Source organism: Rhinoderma darwinii, chromosome 9 (genome assembly GCF_050947455.1).
Source record: "Rhinoderma darwinii isolate aRhiDar2 chromosome 9, aRhiDar2.hap1, whole genome shotgun sequence".
NCBI lineage: Eukaryota > Metazoa > Chordata > Amphibia > Anura > Rhinodermatidae > Rhinoderma > Rhinoderma darwinii.
In genome coordinates this window covers 83,558,136-83,582,544 of record NC_134695.1, presented here as the reverse complement: position 1 = coordinate 83,582,544, position 24,409 = coordinate 83,558,136, and the positions used below count along the sequence as shown (strand labels likewise).

The 24,409-nt window shown below is 45.1% G+C and overlaps 1 protein-coding gene across 3 annotated transcripts in view; it reads left to right on the top strand.

Moving 5' to 3' along the window:
- The window catches only part of FHOD1 (formin homology 2 domain containing 1), a 97,029-nt gene that overhangs the window by 48,966 nt on the left and 23,654 nt on the right, over positions 1–24,409 (top strand). For 2 of the 3 annotated variants that reach the window (XM_075838364.1, XM_075838368.1), the window contains exons 3-12: positions 10,523–10,587; positions 10,922–10,989; positions 11,392–11,497; positions 11,604–11,698; positions 11,912–12,023; positions 12,361–12,455; positions 16,661–16,684; positions 16,843–16,986; positions 21,035–21,396; positions 22,250–22,360. In XM_075838364.1, coding sequence (XP_075694479.1) covers positions 10,523–10,587; positions 10,922–10,989; positions 11,392–11,497; positions 11,604–11,698; positions 11,912–12,023; positions 12,361–12,455; positions 16,661–16,684; positions 16,843–16,986; positions 21,035–21,396; positions 22,250–22,360 — 1,182 coding nt within the window. The remainder of the gene's footprint in view (positions 1–10,522; positions 10,588–10,921; positions 10,990–11,391; positions 11,498–11,603; positions 11,699–11,911; positions 12,024–12,360; positions 12,456–16,660; positions 16,685–16,842; positions 16,987–21,034; positions 21,397–22,249; positions 22,361–24,409) is intronic. The other variant, XM_075838367.1, reaches the window with a different exon arrangement.

Genomic DNA, 24,409 nt, shown 5'->3' with positions numbered 1-24,409 from the left:
ATGGGAGTGTGCGCGCCATTTGTGGTACAGTACGGTTGTCACGCCGGGGAACGCGGTAACAGCAATTGTGGACATTTCACAGATTAAGTCTGCATATACTGTTACGCTTTTATTCTCATCCGCTCTCAAAGTTCCCATGTGAGCCTGTGATTGTCTGTCGCGGTCACCTGTCGAGTACGACGTGTCATCGCCTCGGCCAAGTAAACCAAAACCGGCGAGGAACCAGGATCAGCGGCAAGGTTGAGGAGGTGGCCATATATTTTTAGACTTCTGTATATCAAATTGGGGTTTTTCAAGATCTATCTATTGTCTCGTAGAGCCTTGAGCCGAGTGGTTGTTTTTACCTCCAGCTTTGGTTATTTTGCCGACTTTTCCAAAATCAACATTGCATAAACCAAATAAGTGGATCCTTGAGCTATTGAAGCTCAAATGACCAAACTGAAGCTTTATCTTCTAGACATATTGTTAGAAGACCCAACTTAAAGAAGAAGACGGTGATGCTTTGAAAGATGGAAGGAGACCATCACAGAGACCATCCCAAATCAAGACCCAACTCATTGGAGAAGACTGTGATGGCCTGTAGAGTTGAGAGGAAAAGACAAAGAGGATGACCAACAATAAGATGGATGGAGACCGTCCCATAAGTCAAGAAGGAAGACTCCTCTCATGCCCCTAAAAAATAAAAATTGCACGTGCCGATTGCAAGCTGCCATGTGCTCGATCCTTGTCTTCCACTATCCAGCCTGGAGTTGAGCGTTCCCTTCCCACCCACATGACTGAAGAAAGTCTTTGTGTAGACACGTTACATTAACATGTGGGAATCACTTTGTATTTGTTGGATATAATCCAATAAAGTCACCTACACGGAGCCCGTAAATGGGAAGAAAACACCCTTGGTCGCCATGTTCTTCCTACGTGGGAATCTATATGTGTAAATCCTTCAAGTGGGAAGTAAAGTTGGTGGTCATTGTACGAAAAGTTGAAGCAACTTTACCCACAGGTGTCCGTTTTCTAAACCGAAACTGCGTTCATTATAATGTAGCCTATCGGTTTACTAGAGACCATTGATAAAACGAAGCCAGTCATTCATCTGGAAGCTGTCATTTTCTCCGGCTTCCTGTCACCTGACCAGGTGGGTCCTAAAACAAGTCTGTGTAGTGGAGAAAGCAAGTATTTTGTCAAGCAGATAGAATTTCAGTACACAAAGCTACATATGCAGAATTGGTGGTCACCCAAGTGGGGAGATGAGTGGTTGCTAGGCAACCTGAATGAACACCCCCTGCAGAATACATTGTGGGGGATTATAGGTAGAAAACGAAACCTGGATTCTGCAAAGGCTTAATATTAAAGGAGTTGTATCATGAAAACTCCTTTTGTAAATGAATCCAGCCCTTTTATCAGCTGATGGCTATGGGTTCGGCTTTAGAAGCCCCCAGTGTTTGGCTATTATTGCTGGGGGGAGCTGCGACCAGCCAGACAACGTAGTATCACACGGTGGCCTTTCAAATGTGTTATACAAATGGACCAAGTCTGCTAGGGAGACAGCCGCTCACCTGGGGTTGCGTTCAGTGGGATAGGACAATTGAGGACATTCTCAAGTTTTTCTTTTCACGGACGTGACAAAACGGATGGGGCACTGTTTCCACCCGGACGGAAAAAACTGACAAATCAAAGGCGCTCGCAGAAAAAAAAAAAGTATGCAGAATCGTCACTTTTTCACTGACTGGACTCCGAATAAGCCAATAAGAGTCTCGTAGCCGTCTCGTTGGGGAAAATGGGGGTGGGGGGTGGTTGCCCTGAAAAGATCGGAGCCCTTATACTGGATGCAGGTAGGAGGTGACGCTTGGCTGCGTTCTCTCGCTAGGTAATGATGTTGGCAGTGGAATATGAGCCAGCCTCCCGTACACCCCAGCGTGTGGCATACTCTGCCAGGCTAGTAATGGTTATGTGTGCGGAATACAATAGGAGCAGTGTATAGCAGATAATTACAGGTATCATTGTGCCTTTCCATCACTCCCAACACTGTGGGAAATATTGAGCAGCTTGTGGGAGTCACCGGTGAGAAGTCCGTTCACACGAATGCGCAGTCTTCTGTTTGAATAGTGCGGATTACGACAAGGTCCAGAAAATAGCAAAAAGTTTAAACGCCAGTCGCAAATATTTAGGTTTTTCGGTTAGATTTCCTGATAGGAGCTGGGGCCCAGGGTATAGGTCACGAGAAGGCAGACCTCCATACAAGACGGGGGGCTCTATCATGCTGATTCCCACCACCAAACCCCAGATAAAGACCGGCAATTGTGTTTCCCTTCTAATCCCTCATAGGGAGAAGAGAGTCAACATGACCTCATGGTGGGTTCATTTCAGAGCTTGATGCAGGTCGGGCCCTTCTTACCATGGGTCCCATAACAGTCACTGGGGTATGTACTCCCATGAGCTATGGGGACATAGCCCCTAATATGACTCTAGATATCCTTCCTGTGATATTTTGTACCCTACAGTGGTGTCCTACCTGGTCAAGACTCTCGCCTATCATTGTGATACATCGCTTCCAGCAGACGTGGGTCAACTTTGGGTCCTATTAATCACTTTCTGCTGTATGTATAAGACATTGCTCGGAGAATCCACCATCCCTAGAAGAGGCCATTGAACTTGTACTTTTCCTGTGCCGTGAGTCATCTTTCTCTCTTGACATCCGTGGTATTCTTAGAAGACTTGAGTCACTGTGGGAAGCCACGATCCCCGGAGACAACGCCAAGAGCTGACATGTGAAGGATAAGGGGACAGGAACAGCTGGACGACACATCTTAAAGCCACAGTGCCAAGCTCATAATGTAGCCCCTCACTTAGTAATACATCGAGGCTGTGTTCACCTTTACCAGTGCCCGGCGTATTCCACCCGTTAGCATAAAGAAACGCCAGCAAGGCTTTTATCCACCTTAGACCATATCACCTGCATGTGCCATGTGGGGCCGTCTGATTCCTGCGGAGAGGTGGACATATGTGTGTCACTCTCCAATAAAGTGAATGTAAGGTATGGAAGCAGCTGCACCCAGTGATCGCACTCCCCGCTGATCACTTTTATGGCATAAAAACACCTTTTTTGTGCCAATTTGAGTTTGTGTTGGCCATAGCCCTGAGGCTCATATACACTGTTTATATCATTTTTATCTTTTATTTTCCTGATGGTTCAAATATGAAATAATAATTTCCTTCACTTCTGACCTCCAAGATTAGGAAATAAAGCCTTATTTCAGCGGTGGATGATGGCCCCAGAGTAGAATCCAAGCCATAATAACGACATGAGCAAAGTAGAAGTTCCCACCTGCTGCATAGGTTTTTCCTTACATACATTACTTATACTGTACTGATCATAAGTTACATCCTGTATTATACTCCAGAGCTGTACTCCCTATTCTGCTGGTGGATTCACTGTGTACATACATTACATTACTTATTCTATACTGAGTTACATCCTGTATTATACTCCAGAGCTGCACTCACTATTCTGCTGGTGGAGTCACTGTGTACATACATTACTTATCCTGTACTGATCATAAGTTACATCCTGTATTATACTCCAGAGCTGTACTCCCTATTCTGCTGGTGGATTCACTGTGTACATACATTACATTACTTATCCTGTACTGATCCTGAGTCACATCCTGTATTATACTCCAGAGCTGCACTCACTATTCTACTGGTGGAGTCTCGGTGTACATACATTACATTACTTATCCTGTACTGATCATAAGTTACATCCTGTATTATACTCCAGAGCTGTACTCCCTATTCTGCTGGTGGAGTCACGGTGTACATACATTACTTATACTGTACTGATCATAAGTTACATCCTGTATTAAACTCCAGAGCTGTACTCCCTATTCTGCTGGTGGTGTCACGGTGTGCATCTATTACGTTACTTATCCTGTACTGTTCCTGAGTTACAGCCTGTATTATACTACAGAGCTGCACTCATTATTCTGCTGGTGGAGTCACTGTATACATACAGAACTATTTGTGTACTGATCCAGCAGAATAGTGAGTGCAGCTCTGGATTATAATATAGAATGTAAGTCCGGATCAGTACAGGATATAAAATGTAATGTATGTACACAGTGACTTCACCAGCAGAATAGTGAGTGCAGCTATGGAATATAATACAGGATATAACTCCGGATCAGTACAGGTTAAGTAATGTAATGTATGTACACAGTGACTCCACCAGCAGAATAGTGAGTGCAGCTCTGGAGTATAATACAGGATAGAATTCCGGATCAGTACAGGATAAGTAATTTAATGTATGTACACAGTGACTCCACCAGCAGAATAGTGAGTGCAGCTCTGGAGTATAATACAGGATATAACTCCGGATCAGTACAGGATAAGTAATTTAATGTATGTACACAGTGACTCCACCAGCAGAATAGTGATCACAGCTCTGGAGTATAATACAGGATAGAATTCCGGATCAGTACAGGATAAGTAATTTAATGTATGTACACAGTGACTCCACCAGCAGAATAGTGAGTGCAGCTCTGGAGTATAGTACAGGATATAAAATGTAAGGTATGTACACCGTGACTTCACCAGCAGAATAGTGAGTGCAGCTATGGAGTATAATACAGGATATAACTCAGGATCAGTACAGGATAAGTAATGTAATGTATGTACACAGTGACTCTTCCAGCAGAATAGTGAGTGCAGCTCTGGAGTATAATACAGGCTGTATCTCCGGATCAGTACAGGATATGTAATAAAGTACACAGTGACTTCACCAGCAGAATAGTGAGTGCAGCTATGGAGTATAATACAGGCTATAACTCAGGATCAGTACAGGATAAGTAATGTAATGTATGTACACAGTGACTCCACCAGCAAAATAGTGAGTGCAGCTCTGGAGTATAATACAGGATGTAACTCAGGATCAGTACAGGATAAGTAATGTAATGTATGTACACAGTGACTCCACCAGCAGAATAGTGAGTGCAGCTCTGGAGTATAATGCAGGATGTAACTCAGGATCAGTACATGATAAGTAATGTATGTACACAGTGACTCCACCAGCAGAATAGTGAGTGCAGCTCTGGAGTATAATACAGGATGTAACTCAGGATCAGTACAGGATAAGTAATGTATAATATTTCCCCTATTTATTTTTGCAGTTTTCGTGCACGATACTGTAGGTTCTGTTATAAGCGGTTTGGGTGACCCCCACTTCCTTCCCGATTTTGGCTCTGGTTGGCCCCATCGAGCCATAATTGACCCATTGTTTGGGCATAGCTAAGAATAGCTTAAGGTTTCTAACACTATCATATTGGCTCTTGACATTGGATATGCGCTGGGCCAAAAGATAATGATCGCTGAGCAAATAAACAAGATACACCCAGCGCGTTCTGATGTTCTAGAGCCATTGCTCACATAAGGCCAAGGTAAACAGAGGTTTGGAAGTGTTTGCTTTCCTGTAGGGCCGCAGTAGATTGGATTTCTGTTCTCCACACGAGTGCGTACAATATCCCAGGTAACGTCCGTACAGCCGGGGCGGGCGCTCTGTGCTTTATGACGGGTTTGACATCATTCAAATTTGTATTGGTCATAACATATTTTTTGCAATGGGAACAGGCACGGTGCCGTTAAAGGGGTTGTCCAGTCTAGAAAACCTGTTGTCCTACACCCTATTAGTGAATTGTGAGTTAATATGGGGGGTGGGGGGGGGGTCCTCTGTTCCGGATCCTCATTTCTCGGCTACAGCGGGGAGCGGTTACATAAAGCGTCTCTGGAGGTCCTGTCTTGTATTACACAGACAACACATTGATATGAATGGACGCTGTGTAGTGCCTAATTTCCCCTGTGGTGGCGCTGCAGGGAACTAAACACTGCCAGGTTTCCCCACAGATTACAGCTGATCGCTGGGGGTCCCAAAAGCTGACCCTTGTAGCAAGTAGGGATTGTCCAAAGTGGAGAAACCCTTTAAGGTTGCATGGGGGTGCCATCATTTTTTAATAATAATCTCATTTAAATGTGTTTTTATTTTTATTAAACCTGCCTTCCCAGAATTCCATTCTCTGCAGCCCTGAATAGGACCTGTAATACTGAATAGAATGCCTAAACTGCAGTCAGGACTGACACATAAACAAGCAGACTAGTAGAATGGAGCAGAGGGTCACTTTGCATATAGAAGGATGTTTGTTTCATAGAGGTCTCATAACTAAACTCCAATAAGATTAACACACACTTTTCCTGAAATACTCAGTGCTGCTTTCGCTATGTTACTCTATCTGTGATCTCCCAATTGTCTCTATTCCTTTTCATTCCCCTTTGCTGGTTCTGCGGACTGGGTTACTTTATTTTTTTGTAATGAATATGTTATCCTTCAAGATGGAGAGTGAGGGTAATAATGTGTGGTGAGCAGCGTACGGCATCTTGGTGGGTGTCCAGTTTCCTGGCAGCTGGTATAGTGAGGAACTTGCCCGCGTGCCACCTCATCACTGCTCAGACATTGAATTACAGGAGGGCCCAGCTGTCTGACATCGGGAGATGAGTTGTCATGTTATTAGATATATATAGATACAGAGCAGTCAGCAATAACTGATCCAGAGAAGATACAGTGACTGCGGAGGGTGAACTGCCCCTCGTCAGGCCCGAGAGACGGCTGTCGGTGAAAAGTCTAATCCTTGCGGTGTTTGTCACTATCCTGTCCCCCAAGTGTCAGCGTGTAATTAACCTGTACTACACGTAGCAGCGTATCATTATCCTGTACCCCAAGTGTCAGTGTATCATTATCCTGTACCCCAAGTGTCAGCGTATCATTATCCTGTACCCCAAGTGTCAGCGTATCATTATCCTGTACCCCAAGTGTCAGCGTATCATTATCCTGTACCCCAAGTGTCAGCGTATCATTATCCTGTACCCCAAGTGTCAGCGTATCATTATCCTGTACCCCAAGTGTCAGTGTATCATTATCCTGTACCCCAAGTGTCAGCGTATCATTATCCTGTACCCCAAGTGTCAGCGTATCATTATCCTGTACCCCAAGTGTCAGCGTATCATTATCCTGTACCCCAAGTGTCAGCGTATAATTATCCTGTACTCCCAAGTGTCAGCGTATAATTATCCTGTACCCCAAGTGTCAGTGTATTATTATCCTGTACCCCCAAGTGTCAGTGTATTATTATCCGGTACCCCAAGTGTCCGTGTATCGTTATCCGGTACCCCAAGTGTCCGTGTATCGTTATCCGGTACCCCAAGTGTCCGTGTATCATTGTCCTGTACCCCAAGTGTTATAGTTTTGTATTTATCAGAGGGTCACTCTCCGCTCATGTTAATAATGACTGATTTGTAGATATAAACGGCCGCCTGTGTCTTCTCTTGGGGTTATAGGAGCATGAAGACCGCACTTAGGCCTCATCCGCTGCTGTAGCCGTGTGTACGGTCCGTGATTACAGGCACGGATGGCATTGCCGTGGACAGTCACCCGGATTTGCAGGCCGTACTCCCATTATAAAGTATAGGAGCACAGTCCAAATTAAAAAAAATATGTCCTATTTTGCCCGGGTCATTTCTACAGCCCGTGGGCCATAGAAATGAATGGATGCATATTTTTTATATGTAATTGCGGATAAAAATTACGGTAGTTTGCATCTGGCCTTGGGTGTATTCAAACGGACGGAAAAACGTATTCGTAATACCAGGATTCTACTCGGGTTCTGTGCTAACTGCAAAACCGAGCTAAAAACACGTGCTTTTTTTTAGTGCGGTTTTTGGCCATGCAGCAAAAAAACGTGGCTAAACCACACTGTGTGAATACACCCTTACAAAGCAATCGCTCAGAGGTTTCTACACTCACACTGAGGACTGGGACAAGTCATCACCTCCTCTCACTTCAGCATTACTGGATTATTGCCCCCGGGTCAAGCTGCTCCCCCAGAGATGAGAACCTTCGGTTATATGATTTCTAAGAATCTCTTTTCTCCAGTGGGGGGGGGGGGGGGCTGTCGGCGCTCTGCCCGCTCTCGGTGGTCTCCTGGAATGTGCGGTTCTCTTGGTTACACAGAGCGGTGTTTCCGCTCCTTGGGATAAGTGCAGGATGAGCAGAGTCTCTGGTTGGAAATACTGAGGTCTTCACCACTAAGCAGCGCCGGGACGACATCTGCTCTCCTTCTTAATCCTGTTTCCTATTGCACCAGGTCACTTCATCCGCGTCCGCGCCTCCATTGGTTGGTCGTAACAGAGTCACCCTCCTAACTAATGGGAAAGAATTTGGGTTTCTGAATTAGTAGGAATGTACAGGGAAGGTAGAGGAGACCTCAGGTGACCTGCGGGGGAGTTCAGGCCGGTGACTGGCTGGCATGGCTTAATTTACACGTAATTGATGGCATATGTACCCGGCACCCTCTATATAACCTCTCTTGTAATTACACATCAATCTGCAGCATCACCATATACATTATACTGCCAGTCTACAATATGTGCATCTGTGACTGTTGGCAAACTACAACTCTCAGCATGTCCTTACAGCCACAGACTTGCAGCATTGCCTTGTCTAGGAGGGATGTATAACTTGTCCATCCTGGTCTTCCTTGTTCATGAATAGAATGCTAGATCTATAGTTGAGACTGACACGGATACAGGAAAGGGTTGGATTGTAAATCATTACAGATTTATGCACTATTCAGGGTTTGTGGAAAGTTGGGTGATTTATATACTAGCGGTCAACTCAGATGTTCATCGGATACAGTATAAACTGATCATCCTCAGGAGAGGTTAACTAACTTTCTTTATAACTATTTCTGTTGTTGCTCCCCCCTCTGGCTGGATACAGAAGTGGGAAGAGGGTCCTATAGACCTGTCTGACCAGTCCCAGGCGTTGTGCCCACGGTGATGTCCCTTTTTGACAATTGCCGGATTCCTGTTACGAAAGCCTTTGTTTTCTTCTTGTGCTGATCGGCTTCCTGTAATGAATACATATTGTGCCATAGAAACTGCAGCGGACTACAGATCCCAGCATAACCTGACTGCAAACTCTGCAGCATTGAGTATGTCACATAGTGTAAGAGCCCCCTGCTGGCCGCCCCCTGCACTGCGGCAGGATATTACTGTACATTATTCACCGCTTGTATTCTCGGTAATGATTTTGGCATATTCGTGATGTTATCCAGCGACTCGCGTTTCCTGTAAAATCAGAGCGGAGCCTGAAAATAGCAGCGACTACAACGTAAAATAAACATTGTGAAACCTTTAGTGTCCCGTATGACAAATGCAGTATAAATGTAACATGTAAAGCTTTGCATAATCTCATCATGTAATAGCGGGTCTTAGGGAGATATTAAAGGGGATTTCTGAATGAAAGTCAGTGAATGAGAACAATGTTTACATCCAGAGGCTAAAAATACAGCCCTCATTTTTCTCACAGCAGAGGTTCTGCTACAATTGTACCCAGATATGTGAGGTAAACCGTCTTGACTTCAGGGTGATACATTTTAGGCTCTGTTCACATCTATTTCATGGCTTCCATTTATAACAGAAGCCACATCTCTGTGCTGGAAACTGTCGGCGCCCAACGGACCTCATTGACTTATAATGGAGTCCGTCAGTGTTCTCTTGTGATTTCCGTCATTTTAACGGAAAGCATGGCGCCGCATGCCGCGATGTTGCTTCCATCAAACCTGAAAAAAAAACTGCAAAGGAGGCTCAGACGCAAATCTAAACATAGCCTTACTGCACTGATACATTGTAACAAGCTATTAGGACAGGAGAGAGATACTGATGTGTTTAGCTCATAGATAATTGTCTGGACTGGACACCATTGTAACAAACTCTCAGTTGTGAGAAGTGTTAGGTCTGTACAAGTTTTCATCCTCTGGATGTAAAAAAAAAAACTCCATTCACTGATAGCAAGCAGAGATCTTGAAAATGGTGAGAAATTGAAACACCGTCTATTAGAAAATTGCAAAACTGTAAATTATACAGTGATTAGGCTTCAGTAACATAAAATTAAGATGACATAAAAGGAGCATCTCCCCCTCCCCAAATTATAAATCACCTGTAAATACAAGTCATTGAATTGTCCCCTTTGTGGGGAGTCCTTATACTCTATTCCCTATGTACATCTGTTTCTAAAATAGCGGGGTGATGACCAGCGTTGTCACCCAGCTTTCCCAGATTTCTGAATTGCAAATCTGCAAAATGATGCAGTGCTTTGTATTCGGGAATCTGGGAAAGCTGGGTGATAAGTTTCTTGGAACTGTAATGGCAGCCATATTGGTGTCATTCAGCGTCCCAAGGTATTTCCAGACATTTTATTTGTTGTATCTGGGAAAGCTGGGTGTCACCGTTATGGCTGCCATTACTGTTCTAGCGGGAAATCACTCCACTAGTATTCCTCAGCATTCTGGGACCTGTAGTTCAATCATCTGTGGTCTAATCCACGTGATGGTGTCCTTATGGAGCGTGCCGCTATAGTGTAACCACCCCATTGTGTAATCTACACGGCTTTTAATTCATGGGAATCCTATTTGTTTTCCAGCAAAGGCAGACGGCCGACGCTGATCCTCCGGACGCAGCTGTCAGTGAGAGTCCACGCCATTCTAGGTAAGTCACTACGTAAATAATAGCGGACAGAGACTTGGCCTCCTCTCCGATCACAGATGGATCAGTGTATACAGATGTTCTCCTGAGCAGCGGCCCAGGTCTCCCAATAAGGCTCGGAGAGCAGCTCGATCATTCCAGACACTTGGAGGGAGATGTGGAGAGCCGCCCGCAGTACAGTCAGACGCCGCTTATGATCCTCTGATGTGCGTCGCTGCTCACAGACTCCAGTGTTGTGGGGGAATAACCCCAGAATTGGGCGGAGTTAGGATGGGAAGTTCTCGGCGCAGGATGGAAGCCGTGACGCGGCTCTTAATCGTCTCTTCTCACTCTACAGAAAAGTTATACAACTCCAATGGCCCCGAGTTACGAAGATCGCTCTTCTCACTCAAGCAGCTTTTCCAGGTAAGAATTCTCTGATCTGTTACTGAACATCTGGGGGCTGCAAATCTGGGGGGTCTGCAGGCTTTACAGCAATGCGGCTCCCAGCTGCGAGTCTGATCGAACAATCCAGATGTCACAGGTTTTTTGTTTTCACTGTGACTGCAGTGGTTTTATAGGACCCCGAGTACCCATGTGTTGCCCTGCACCCCAAGTGCCAGCGTGCCGTTGCCCTGCACCCCAAGTGCCAGCGTGCCGTTGCCCTGCACCCCAAGTGCCAGCGTGCCGTTGCCCTGCACCCCCAAGTGTCCGTTATTGTCCCTCGGGTTGTGGTACCACAAGTTCCAGCAAGCTTTCATCTATTTTAGTACCATATTGCCCTTTTGGCTCCTTCACGTACTGACGCCGACTTCACTCCTTTCATAGGAAGACAAAGATCTGGTGCCGGAGTTTGTGAATTCAGAGGGGCTGACATGTCTCATCAAGGTCGGGGCTGAGGCCGATCAGAACTACCAAAACTACATCCTCAGGGGTAAGTACCCCGAGTACAGGCAGCCGCGGGGCGACCCCAAGATTCGGGCTTAATGTCCAGTCTGGAGGAATCATTCGTTAGAGTGACACATTGTGTTTTGTTGCAGCTCTGAGTCAGATCATGCTGTTTGTGGATGGTATGAATGGAGTGATAAATCACAACGAGACCGTTCAGTGGTTGTACACGCTCTGCGGCAGTCCGGTGAGTCTCGGTCGCCAGACGCTTGATGTTATTTTCCACATAGTTTCAGAACAATTTGTTTTTTTTATTCCTTGCACAGCCGTCCCCACAGACGAGCCAGCGATACTTTACACTTTACCTTCTTTCTGTTTCCTATAAAATGTTACCCAACGAGCCATAAAAAAAGTAGCTTGTGAATGATTGGGTCCTAACTCTCCTCCTCTGCCCCCACAGTACCGCCTGGTGGTAAAGACGGCCCTCAAACTGCTGATCGTATTTGTGGAGTACACAGAATCCAATGCCCCTCTCCTTATCAAAGCCGTGAATACAGTGGATCAGAACCGTGGTAAGTCCAGCTTCACTTTCCTACCTTGGCAGCTCTGATCCTTGTTTTTGCACAGTCGGCGGCTGCAACATCTGCAGTGCTCGTGTCTACTTCATACTGTGTCAGGTGCAGGCAGAACATCCACGGCTGCCCAGATCTCCACATCTGCTGTTTACGTTGCAATGTCCTCTCTTAACCCCACAAATCTCCTAGTAAATGTCAATCACCCCAGTTATAGGATGTTCGGACCCGCAGTGCTCTGTGTTCTCTATACAGCTGAAGGTGTAGAGCCCGTATATCTGTCACTATATATCAGATTATACAAGTTACAGTCCATTATTTTACCCCTTGTATCCAGGTACCAACCCATGGTCCAACCTTATAGATATTCTGGAAGAGAAGAATGGGGCGGACTCGGAGCTGCTCGTGTTTGCCATGACACTCATCAACAAGGTAAGCATGAAGTGGTGGCCCCCACTGAGCATGTACGGGGCCACTAGCACACGCATTGACATGGCAGCAGTGAATGTGCCCTCCCCCAGGTTTATTACTAATCCTTGGCATGGGAAGCGTTAACTGTGTGGCTTCTCCTATCTATGCCCCTTCCTGCCCGTCACTTCAGAATATCCCAGCCTGTGCGGCCTTCATGCCAGGCCCTCAGGCCGAGCTCACACAACTTCTGCATGCCCACAATTGCTTCCATACCGCCAATGCTTATCACCTCTGCAAGTAACGTCACCCAATAGCGCTTCTAAGCTGGCATTGTACAGATCCCAGGGACTGTGCCCAGATTCCATGCATCACGCTTATTTATATGCCAATCACTTAACACTACAATATTTCTCATCTTGTTAGGTATAGTACAAAGTAAAGCAGACATAGATGTAAAGATTTATTTTTCTTAAGGGGGCTGTTTTATTTGTATTTTTTTGGGGACTTTGTCGTCACAAAGTTTAGAGCTCCATTGTTCTGCTTCCTTTCCCACAGCAATACGTGTAAAATTCTTCCTGCCTGAAGCTGCCACTAGGGGGAGCTGAGTACATGAAGATATATGCATCTCCCTGAACTTCATAATGTCTTCTGAGAGCTCCCCCTAGTGGCAGTGGCAGGTGGCCAGTGTGTTATCGCTCTATAGCTCTGTGCAGGGAAATTAGAGCTCTGTAACAGAAAAATGAATCCCTAACCCCTATAAAGATTATTATGAGATGAATCGGCACAGAATTTGGGATTTATTTGGAGAATGATAAAATGGTGTTTTAAGTGTGCAAATTGACAAGGCTTATATCCCAGATCTTTGCTTGTAACATACCATCCCATCTTGACTCTCTGATATATTGGATGTGGTTAGATAAGCTGCCGTATTATTCGGAGACACTGCAGTCCACTACTACTGTGTAATGTGCTGCAGACCCCCGCAGAGTGAGACGACATATGAAAAACTCGATTTGTGGAGCAATTCAATTCCAGACAAAAGTCTCCTGCTTTGTTGTCAATTCAAAATGACCCGTCTCGTACTGGACAAGAGATGACCACATTTATTATCATTAAGCGGGAGCTCCTTGTGAGCCGGGGAACATCTCATAACTTCTCCATGTCCAGCTCAGATCTTCAGACACTGAGAAGATGAAGATAAATTACCATGACCCTGTCTGCATTGATATAACCGGTATCTGTAGAGGCTCCCGGTCCTGTGATCCATGCTAAAGGTGGCCATAGATGTAACGGTATTTGCAACTTTCCAATTCCTTATTATTTTCAAGATCTCTTCTCGCTGTCAGTGAACGGAAGCATTCTTCTTTACATCCAGTGGCTGAAAATGCCTCTTGACCTAATACTTCTCATGGCTGAGAATTTGCTACAATTGTATCCAGTCTAGATAATCCTCTGAGCTAAACAGTTTGAACTCCAGACTGATACCTTTTACCTGCACTGATACATTGTAACAAACTATCAGGACAGGAGAGCGATTTGGGGCTACTGATGTTTTTAACTCCGAGTATTATCTAGACTAGATACAATTGTAGCAAAATGTCAGCTGTGAGAAATAGGTCTGTGCAGGTTTTCAGAATTTGGCTATAAAGGAGAATTTTTTTTTTCCTTGCCTGACAGCAAGCACAGATCTTAATAAACGTGAGGAATTGAAACACGGTATCAAATCTTTTCATTATACTACAATTCATCTTAATTTACCTAAAACTGGAAAACCCCATTAGCCATTATTATAATAATTTTTTGGGGGAGGGGAATTTTTTATACTTGCTAAAGTAATACAAATTTTTAAAAAAATGACACAGAGGGCGGCAGATTGTATATTCTACGTGTCTCGTCGCCACATTTCTCCGTTCCTGTCTGGTGAAATAATATAGAGAGAATAAATGACAAAATCAGATTTTGTCATGTGACAGATACGCTGCTCACACCATATGTTTTATAGCAGAGCCGTCACCTCATCAGAAGCCGCACTCTCACCCTATTGTAATTTACATCTTCAGTCTCCAGAGCTGGGATGATGTCCATCAGCTGCGGCCAACACGATAAAACCACATCCAAGATGCAGAATACGAAAAATACAGTCAGGAGACTAACAGAAATTAAAGGGAAAATATATTCTGATATGTTAAGAGCAGTAAAGACAAATATTAACATCACCGATGCCATAAACATTCATTATGTCAGTGTGAAAGACCTTAAATTAACCCTAAATATCCTTTTCATCATGCCTCAGGGTGGGGCACAAAGTTCATAGTTATGGGCAGTAGAAGCTTTGTCCTGAGCTCACTGTTGCCCCCTGCTGGTTCCTTTTAAATATGGCACAGACTATACTAGTCCTTCTCAATGAATTAGAATATCATCAAAAAGTTAATTTATTTCAATAATTCAATTCAAAAAGTGAAACTCACATATTCTATAGATTCATTACACAGAAGGATCTATTCCCAGCATATTTTTCTTTTAATGTTAATGATTATGGGAACAGTTAATGAAGAGCCAAAATTTTGTGTCTCAGAAAATAAGAATATTAAATAAGCCCAATTTCAAAAATTATTTTTAATACCGAAATGTCGTCCTACTGAGAAGTATGTCCGGTATCTGCCCTCAATACTTCGTCGGGGCTCCGACTCTGCATTCATTACTGCATCACTGCGGCGTGGCATGGAGGCGATCAGCCTGTGGCACTGCTGAGGTGTTACCAATGCGGCGTGGCATGGAGGTGATCAGCCTGTGGCACTGCTGAGGTGTTATCAATGCGGCGTGGCATGGAGGCGATCAGCCTGTGGCACTGCTGAGGTGTTATCAATGCGGCGTGGCATGGAGGTGATCAGCCTGTGGCACTGCTGAGGTGTTATCAATGCGGCGTGGCATGGAGGCGATCAGCCTGTGGCACTGCTGAGGTGTTACCAATGCGGCGTGGCATGGAGGTGATCAGCCTGTGGCACTGCTGAGGTGTTATCAATGCGGCGTGGCATAGAGGCGATCAGCCTGTGGCATTGCTGAGGTGTTATCAATGCGGCGTGGCATGGAGGCGATCAGCCTGTGGCACTGCTGAGGTGTTACCAATGCGGCGTGGCATGGAGGTGATCAGCCTGTGGCACTGCTGAGGTGTTACCAATGCGGCGTGGCATGGAGGAGATCAGCCTGTGGCACTGCTGAGGTGTTATCAATGCGGCGTGGCATGGGGGCGATCAGCCTGTGGCACTGCTGATGTGTTATGAATGCGGCGTGGCATGGGGGCGATCAGCCTGTGGCACTGCTGAGGTGTTGTGAATGCGGCGTGGCATGGAGGCGATCAGCCTGTGGCACTGCTGAGGTGTTATGGAAGCCCCGGTTGCTTTGATATCAGCCTTCAGCTCGTCTGCATTGTTGGGTCTGGTGTCTCATCTTCCTCTTGACAATACCCCATAGATTCTCTAAGATAACACTTCAGCAGTGCCACAGGCTGATCGCCTCCATGTCAAGCCGCATTGATGCAGTAATTCATGCAGAGTCGGAGCCCCGGCCAAGTATTGAGGGCAGATACTGGACATACTTTTCAGTAGGACAACATTTCGGTATTAAAAATCTTTTTTGAAATTGGGCTCAATATGCTAATTTTCTGAGACGCTAAATGTTGGGTTTTCAGGAACTGTTCCCATAATCATCAACATTAAAAGAAAAAAACGCTGGAAATAGATCTATAATGAATCTATAGAATATAGGAGTTTCACTTTTTGAATTGAATTACTGAAATAAATAAACTTTTTGATGATCTTCTAATTCATTGACAATGACTGGTACAGCTAAGAATTCTCTGTATATTGAATTTGTATGGAGGTGGACGCATTGTGGATTTTTTGTTGCCGCACTATCGCTAAATTTCCTCCGCTAATCAAAGTACCGTTCAGTATGTTAGCCAGAGATTCCAACAGAACAGCGCCCCATAGTGGCCAAATTACCATGAAATATAGGACCGGGTATTCAGTTGTTAGTTTTTGTACAGGTCGGTGCACAGAACTTTCCCTGCTAATACTTGTAACGCGCTGAACGTGCCGATCACCTGTCTCTCGTCTGGACTTTATGGCGCTTTGCTGCGGTGTGTTTTGTAGCGCTGCATGAATGTGAAATGTGCTCGATAATTCTCTGTTCCCAAGAGCTTCTAATCCAGCTGTTGTCTTTTTTAGCAAATCCAATTTTCAGGAAAGCAGGTGAGTCTGATCGGTAGCGGAGTCCTTACTGAATGAACCTCTGTTGATGTGATGAGGGGGCTGTTAATATCCCTATAGATTAGAGCGTTGTTGAGCGGGGATTTTTTTTTTTTTTTAGGGGGCTGGTAACTCACGGATAATGCTTTTTGTTTGCACAGACGCTGGGGGCCCTCCCGGATCAGGACTCCTTCTACGACGTAGCGGACTGTCTGGAGCAGCTGGGGATGGAGAAGCTCATCCAGCGACACATGAGCAACAAGGGGACAGACCCCGACCTCAAGCAGCGGCTGGCTCTCTATGAGGTTAGTCAAAGGAAATCTGTCAAACATGTGGCCGCAGGCTGCAATGTGATGTCTTCTCTGAATCTCGAGAGATGTTCCATCTACACAACCCCAGGAGACGTCTCCTGCCTCCGGATTGTCAGTGATGAGCTGTTTTTGAGAAGGAAATCCCACTGCGCCTCACATCACTTTCTCCGTACTGACGCTGCATTCCAGACATGTTTGCCATAAACACTTTCCCCAGACGTCTTTGGGATGATCGAGGAGTTATCGTTTCCCCGCGGGCCCCTCAGTGCTTCCCAGTGACTCTGAGGATGACATTATATTAGGAAACTGTTAGTAAAGCCCCTATATGCCCTCATACAGTCACCTCTAACCTAGATGTACACTTTAAAGTGATAATGTTCTGTCTTCCTGCAGTCGCCACTAGGGGGAGCTTACTGCATACACTTCATACATTAAACTCCATAATAAAACAATATGCAGTAAGCGCCCCCTAGTGGTGGCTGCAGGCAGACATAATTGTGTTATTTGATTGTTTAAACTGACTTTGGAACTCTGTATCAGAGGTGTGACTTCTATAATTCAGCACGGAATGTTGGACCTAGAGACGACTGGTTTAAAGAATGATCTACATCTGCATTTTATTTTTTTTGGGGGGGGGGGGCTTTATCACCTACATCTGCTTATCTTTTAGCCACAAGTTTCCGCAATGAAAGGGGATTTCTGGTTTTCATTCATAAAGGTTGCTCATTGTTTAATGACAAGTTCTCCAACTTTATAATATACTTTTGTGTTTCAAGATGTCTGCTTGCTGTCAGTGAATGGGAACACTTAATAACTAGAGTCCAAAACCAGACTTAATACCTATTACAGCTGACCGTTTTCTACAAATGTATGTAGTCCACACAATCCTCTGTGAGCTTGAAGAGTATCTGTCATTAGTTTAGTAATGCCCAATCTCCTCGCTAATCTAATAGGCGCTGCCGCACTGATGATACTAGTGAAAATTGTGTCCCAAAAAGTTTATTATTTTAGAAGTTATGAGCTTTTTTCTAAATATGCAAATGAGGCTATACTAGACAAGTGGGAGGTAACAGCAGCGATTCTCCTGAGGTGGAGCTCCTCCCAGCCTCTGACGCTGTCCTATCAGCATGAAGCTGCTTCACACAGTGTGAGAGACTGAGGCTGGAGGGAAGGGGGATCACTTCATATAGCCATATCTGAGGCTGTGGACCACCTAGAACAGCGGTTCTGGTGGCATATGAAAGAGGAGATTCTAATCTTTCATCGGGATCGCAGTTCTAGCGGTGACACAACCGGAGGTATCATCAGTTGAATACAGTCGGGAAAGGAAGCTGTATACTATATGATCACGCTGTGTTGCTCGGCTGGGAAGAGCAGAACTGTATGAAGCTGATTGGGCGGTGTAATGTTTTCTGTATGACGCTGTCCAGAGTGAGAAGAAAGAGTCACCTCCTATTTGTCTATTGGAGACAAATGAGCTTATTTAGAAAAATCCTCATAACTTTGAAAATAATAAACGTTTTTGGAAAAAATAAATATACTGTAGTTATCCGCATCATAGCGCCTATTAGATTAGTTAGGAGACAGGGAATTAATAACTAGTGACTGATCCTCTTTAAACAATTTGGACTCTAGATTGATACTTTGTACCTGCACTGATACATTGTAATAATCCCTAAAGACAGGAGAAGGTTTAATGCTGCTGATGGATTTGACAGAAGATGGTCAGCAAATTATGCCTATATGGGGTTTTTTTTTGTGTCTGATCATAAACCAGATTGTTCTCATTCACTGACAGTAATCAGAGATCTTAAAACTGGGAAATTGAAACAAAGTATATTAGAAAGCTGCAGAACTGACCCTTAAGCTTTATCCACAGGAGACTGGATGTCCCCTTTAACATCTGACTAGTTAGAACAGTTTTGGGTATGTCGATCTCTGAACAGGAAAAATGCCGATCACGTTTTGGGTGGAGTTTTACCTCCTTATAGTTTTTCTGATCTCATTCGGGATATTGGCTGTCTGTTATGAGCTGATACCCGGAGGCTGAGTATATACTGTACTGACAAGCTACTTGTAGCAGTGACATATAACACATCCATAAGTCATGTAGACACTCGCCTGAAGTCTCCTCAGACTGACACAAGCTCCTTCCCCGGGTGACACTGTAACTTTATATATAGGAGACGGAGTTACCTGATTGCAGGTCATGAAGTCTACAGGTGACCTCCGCCTCTCGGGTGATTACAGTGGAGCTCAGGTTATGGGGTCAGACACCCGGGGTTTTATTGTACAGTCATGATGATGTTGATGATTCTGTGTGGCGCGGAGTTTCATCATCATGTCCAAGGAAAGCTATGGAGCTGCAGAACCTCTGGTAACGGCTGCTGACTTGTTGAAGGTTATGTCGAGCTTAGCCCTGATTATAATGATCAGATTATGACCAGATTCAATGAATCCTGGAATCTACTTAACATCCACATACTTCTCTTGCCATTGGCTAAAAAGGGTCACACGTCAAGCACATTATAGGACTCCTTTGTTTGCAGTCTTCAAACCTTAAATCTCCCAGTATCCCCTTCTTGTTCAGTGTCTGCGCAAACTTCACTTTTTTTGATTGCCGTTCTGTGATGTGTCCCCTTTACACCAGGCTCTGTCCAGTCATCTGATGGTGGGAAACTAACCGCCCACTGCATTATAGGAACTTAGCTATGTTGTTAGGAGGTGTCTGATGGCAAGCTTGCTGACAGTTTCCTTAAAGTGTAGCTAAACATTCGACAAACTTCTGACATGTCATAGTGACATGTCAAAAGTTTTGATTGGTGGGGGTCCGAGCACAGAGACCCCCACCAATCGCTAAAACGAAGCAGCTGAAGTTTTAGTGTGAGCGCTCCTTCGTGTCTGTTCGTCTTTTTCCGGAAATAAATGTATCGGTGTACGGACTCAATAGAAAGTCTATGGGCCCGTACTCAGATACATTGGCTTTCCGGAAAAAGCCGAACAGACCCGAAGCAGCTGAGCGCTCACACAAACGCTACAGCTGCTTCGTTCTAGCGATTGGTGGGGGTCTCAGTGCTCGGACCCCCACCAATCCAAACTTCTGACATGTCACTATGACATGTCAGAAGTTTGTCGAACGCTACACTTTAAAGACCAGCAGAATTGTGACTACAGCTCTGGAGTATAATACAAGCTGATCACATATTTTGCTGGCAGGGTTACAATGAACTTTCCTTCCTTCATATATTCCCTTTTAGAATAATAATGACTGGGTGCCGCCCGCTCCCTGCAAATATTTCTCTCTGCCAGTGTTACTGATATGGAACTCATTCTAGATAAGTACCTGATGTGTCACCGATAGCAACTAATAGACTTTCATGACCAGTGGATTGTTCCTTCACAGGGAGTCGTCTCTGGTGAGTCACTGTGAGACGTGGAGCGTTATGTTTTTTCTTGTCACACGTGGTCAAACTTTCTTAGGCCCCATGCCCACGACCGTAGATTTAGTCCGTAATTACGGACCCATTTAATTTCTATCGCCGACTGACACCGTTTATTTACGGGAAGCTGTCCGTGCCGTAGAAAGCTTCCATAAAAAATAGGACGTACTATTTTTTTATTTTACAGACCGTTCTCCCATACTTTATAATGGGAGCACGGTCCGCAAATGCGGATGACTGTCCGTGCACGTAATCGTGGACCAAGATTACGGGCACGGTCGTGTGCGTGGGGATCTTAGGAATGCTGAACACTGTTTACCTCGTACTCCTGACATGAACGCTCAGCGATGGGCGCCATGATGCCAGAAATACGGCATGTGACCACTGAGGCCTCTGATTGGCTGCAGCGGTCACGTGATGGCCGCATGTAAATAATCACCAGCCGTTTCTAAGAAATGTTTAGATGGATAAACCCTTTAATACTTATTCCAGAATTGAGATTACCTGATCTCTTTGTTCTTCTGATTTTATGTTTGCTGTTCTTTATAATTTCTGATACATGTTCATTAATAATTACTGGCGTCCTCCCGTGTTTGACGCAGAGCGCTTTAAGACTGGAGGACGGTGACAACGAGGAGTCTTCCAGTAGTTCCCGCAAGGATCGTAGGAAAAATTCCCTGGGGGTAGAAGAAGTCCGGCGCTCAAGACGCTCTCTAGGCAACAGCGCGGAAGTATGGGCAAAGATCAACAACACCGCACCAGTAACGCCCCCTATTGAAAACTGCATTAACCTGCAGAATGCTGCTAAACCGTGCACTGTGCAAAAGCTAACCGTATGCATTGTGCCACCTTCCCCGCCAAAGCATCCGCCAGTAGAGCAGACGCAGCCTCCCAGCCCACCCAGCTGTATGGTGGAACAGAATGCGGAGCCGCCGTCCCCTGAAGCAACAACACCGACCGAGCAGTAAGTGCAAGTCCACAACCAGCGGAGCGCCGAACATTAACACGGGGGACACAATGCATATGTTTCTCCAAATTCATAGGGTTACACCGAGATGCACCATGTGTACAAGTCAATGTAACTATAGGGGTGCGGGGGGTGCAGTCGTACCTAGGCCTTAGGGCCACTCTGCCACATAAGGGGACTGTAGCGCTATGTGTGGCCCTTCATTATTCGGATTTTGCATTAGGGCCCAGGGGCTTCCAGTTCTATATGGCAATACAAGCATCACAACTTAGGTAGTTCTAATTCTGAGTATTTAGTGTTTATTGCAAGTTATTATAAGAAACTTTTACCATATTAATAAACATTGCAATGATTTTTTCAGGTCCAGGGTAATTCTTTGCATGATCTTGGGGCATTATAGGTGTTTCGCTACCTAAATATGCTGCCCCCTAGCGGCCAAGTGAGGAGAAACACTTCATATTTTTAGTTTTTCTTGGGACTGTAGAATAGTCAACAAAAACTTTTCTTAATGTAAATGAAGAGTTTCAGGAGCTTTGATCCCTCTTCATGAAGAGGACGCTATTAACCACCGTAGGTTTAACTACGAGCAACGCGCTATAAAACCTGAGTATCAAACCGCTGCTGTGGCCAGCTATTATTTGTTGGGAAGATGATAATCAAATCTGAATGCAGTGTCTTGGGTTTGAAGGGTTAATGTACACACCGGTTACCGCGCTGTGACGGTCACATGACAATACTATATTTCTTGTATATGTTTTATAATCGGATACGTTACATTTCATATCTCTGTTACTGCTCATGTTTGTGTGTCGCGTCGACCAGACATCACCACGTTCTCCTTGTCATGCAGGTCGAGCCCTGAGCGCAGTAACACGCACAGCAGCTCCGCCAACATCTCCCTGTCGAAATCATCGCCGGAGGCGGAAAAGGTCCCTGTAGTCATCGACCGGAGTATATTTAAGTAAGTAGCCTGTAAGGTAACCCCTGTCCTGCTCCTCTGTGTGGTTATACGGTGCGGTCACATGATCGCAGTGGTCGAGGGACGTCCCATCCCATTGGAAAGCCTCACATCATTCTCAAGGCTACGGCAAGATGGCGGCTTAAAACCGTCACATAAGTCTAATATTATTACCTATGAGGAAAAAGTTGCGACTATTGGAGAGATTTCCGACCATGTTCTGCACTTCTGTCATAAGTATCAGGCATCTTTTTCACCATAGGGACTGTGGCTTTAAGGCCGAGCCCTAATATGAGATTCTATGGGGCCGTGCCTCTGCTTTTAGGTTAGGGGTAGGCAGAACATTTTTGGGTTGTGATATTGCAAAGAAAAAAACTGCACGACGGCGTCACAGTCCACGGCCGACGTCCTGTTTAACTACTGATAGCAATAGCAAAAATAGAGAAATGCATTTGAGTAAATTGCAAGTTGTGTGCGAATCATCCCCGTAACATTAAATCCAGTTTGCAAGTAAAATTGCATTACCCCGTGTCAGTGTGGATGTAAATAAGAATGCATCCATTCACTGATCGTAAACAGAGATCCTAGATTAATATTAAATCCAGTTTACAAGTAAAATTGCATTACCCCATGTCACACTGACCTGACCGGCTCGTCTAGTATTATGTAGATCAATTGTATAAAGTTCCGCTACTTTCTAATATACTTTGTTTTTCAAGTCCTCTTTTTTAATATCTCTGCTTGCCTTCTGTGATTGGAAACCACCAGAAGCAGGAAACCCACCCTGACCTAATCCTTTCACACAGCTGAAGTTTGATACAGTGTGCCAGTATGGAAAATTCTCTTTGATCTAAACACATCAGCAAGACTGCTACACTGTTACATTATAACAACTCCTCAGCTGTGTGAGTGGGAAAGGTTTTCAGGCTCCGAATGTAAACCAGAATGCTTCCATTCCCTGACAGTAAATGGAGATCCTAAATTGGTGAACAACTGTAACTGGAAGTATATTAGAAAGTTGTAGAACTTTTCATACATGAGGACTGTACTGGGCGTTTAATCTGGGATGTCTTGTTACCTTGTATTATTAACGTTCAGGAAAAGAATATCGTAATATAGTCGTGCGATATCTATGATAGATAATTATAATGTATTTCGTTTATTATAGCGGCTGCATTGATAGGTGTATATGACCTTCTATGTATCTTCCCACTTCCATCAACAGCAGCACAGAGTATTACAGTGTTGTACTCTAGTCCGCCTGTGCTGCTGTGTAATGTGCTTCCTGCCTGACAGCTGATGGGAACCTGAGGTCCAGGCCACTTGTAAGGCTGTAAACTGCTGAGCTGCTTGCAGTCGGCTCCCGTAAAGTTCCCAGAAAGGGGGTTGGGAGTGAAGAGTATGAACCTTTTGTCTTGCACTTGTTACCATAGTAGTGGCCGGGGCTTTCTTTACAGGCCTCTCTATTCAGGTTCTCAGCCTGTTCCCGCAGACATGATGTGAAGGTGAGTCCTGCTACGCTAAGGGAGAGAAGGGATCCTGCAGGTGTAAGGAGCCCGCGGGGAGGCGCAGGGTGGAGAGGCGCAGCGCTGCTCCCCGCTCCGGGATTACAAGTGTAGCTCAATAGCCATTGTGGGGAAAATCCCACAGAACAGAAGAGGAACTTGTGTTAGGAGCCTGGACTGCAGAGCACGGGGGTAGTGTGAGGAGGTGGGGGGCACATGTGGCTGTTCCTGGGTGGGCAACGCTACAGAATGAGGCTACCCAGGCCACCATTCCCATCAGCGATGCCCGCGCTCGGTATCTCCTATAGACTATAATGGAGAGTGGCCAGAACACACAGCCGCCGCCTCTCTGATGTTTATGCTGGACTGGGTACCCTCGTTCTCGGCATTGATGGGGGGGGGGGGGGTCACAGTGGTTGGACACTCCGCAATCTGCCAGTCTCTGATGGGAAACCCCTGTAAGTTCTACGTCTTGCTGGTTGTGGAAAAGTCGCAATTTGCGACTTTAGGTAATTTCCGCCACTTTACTAATAAGTGGTGAGGGCTC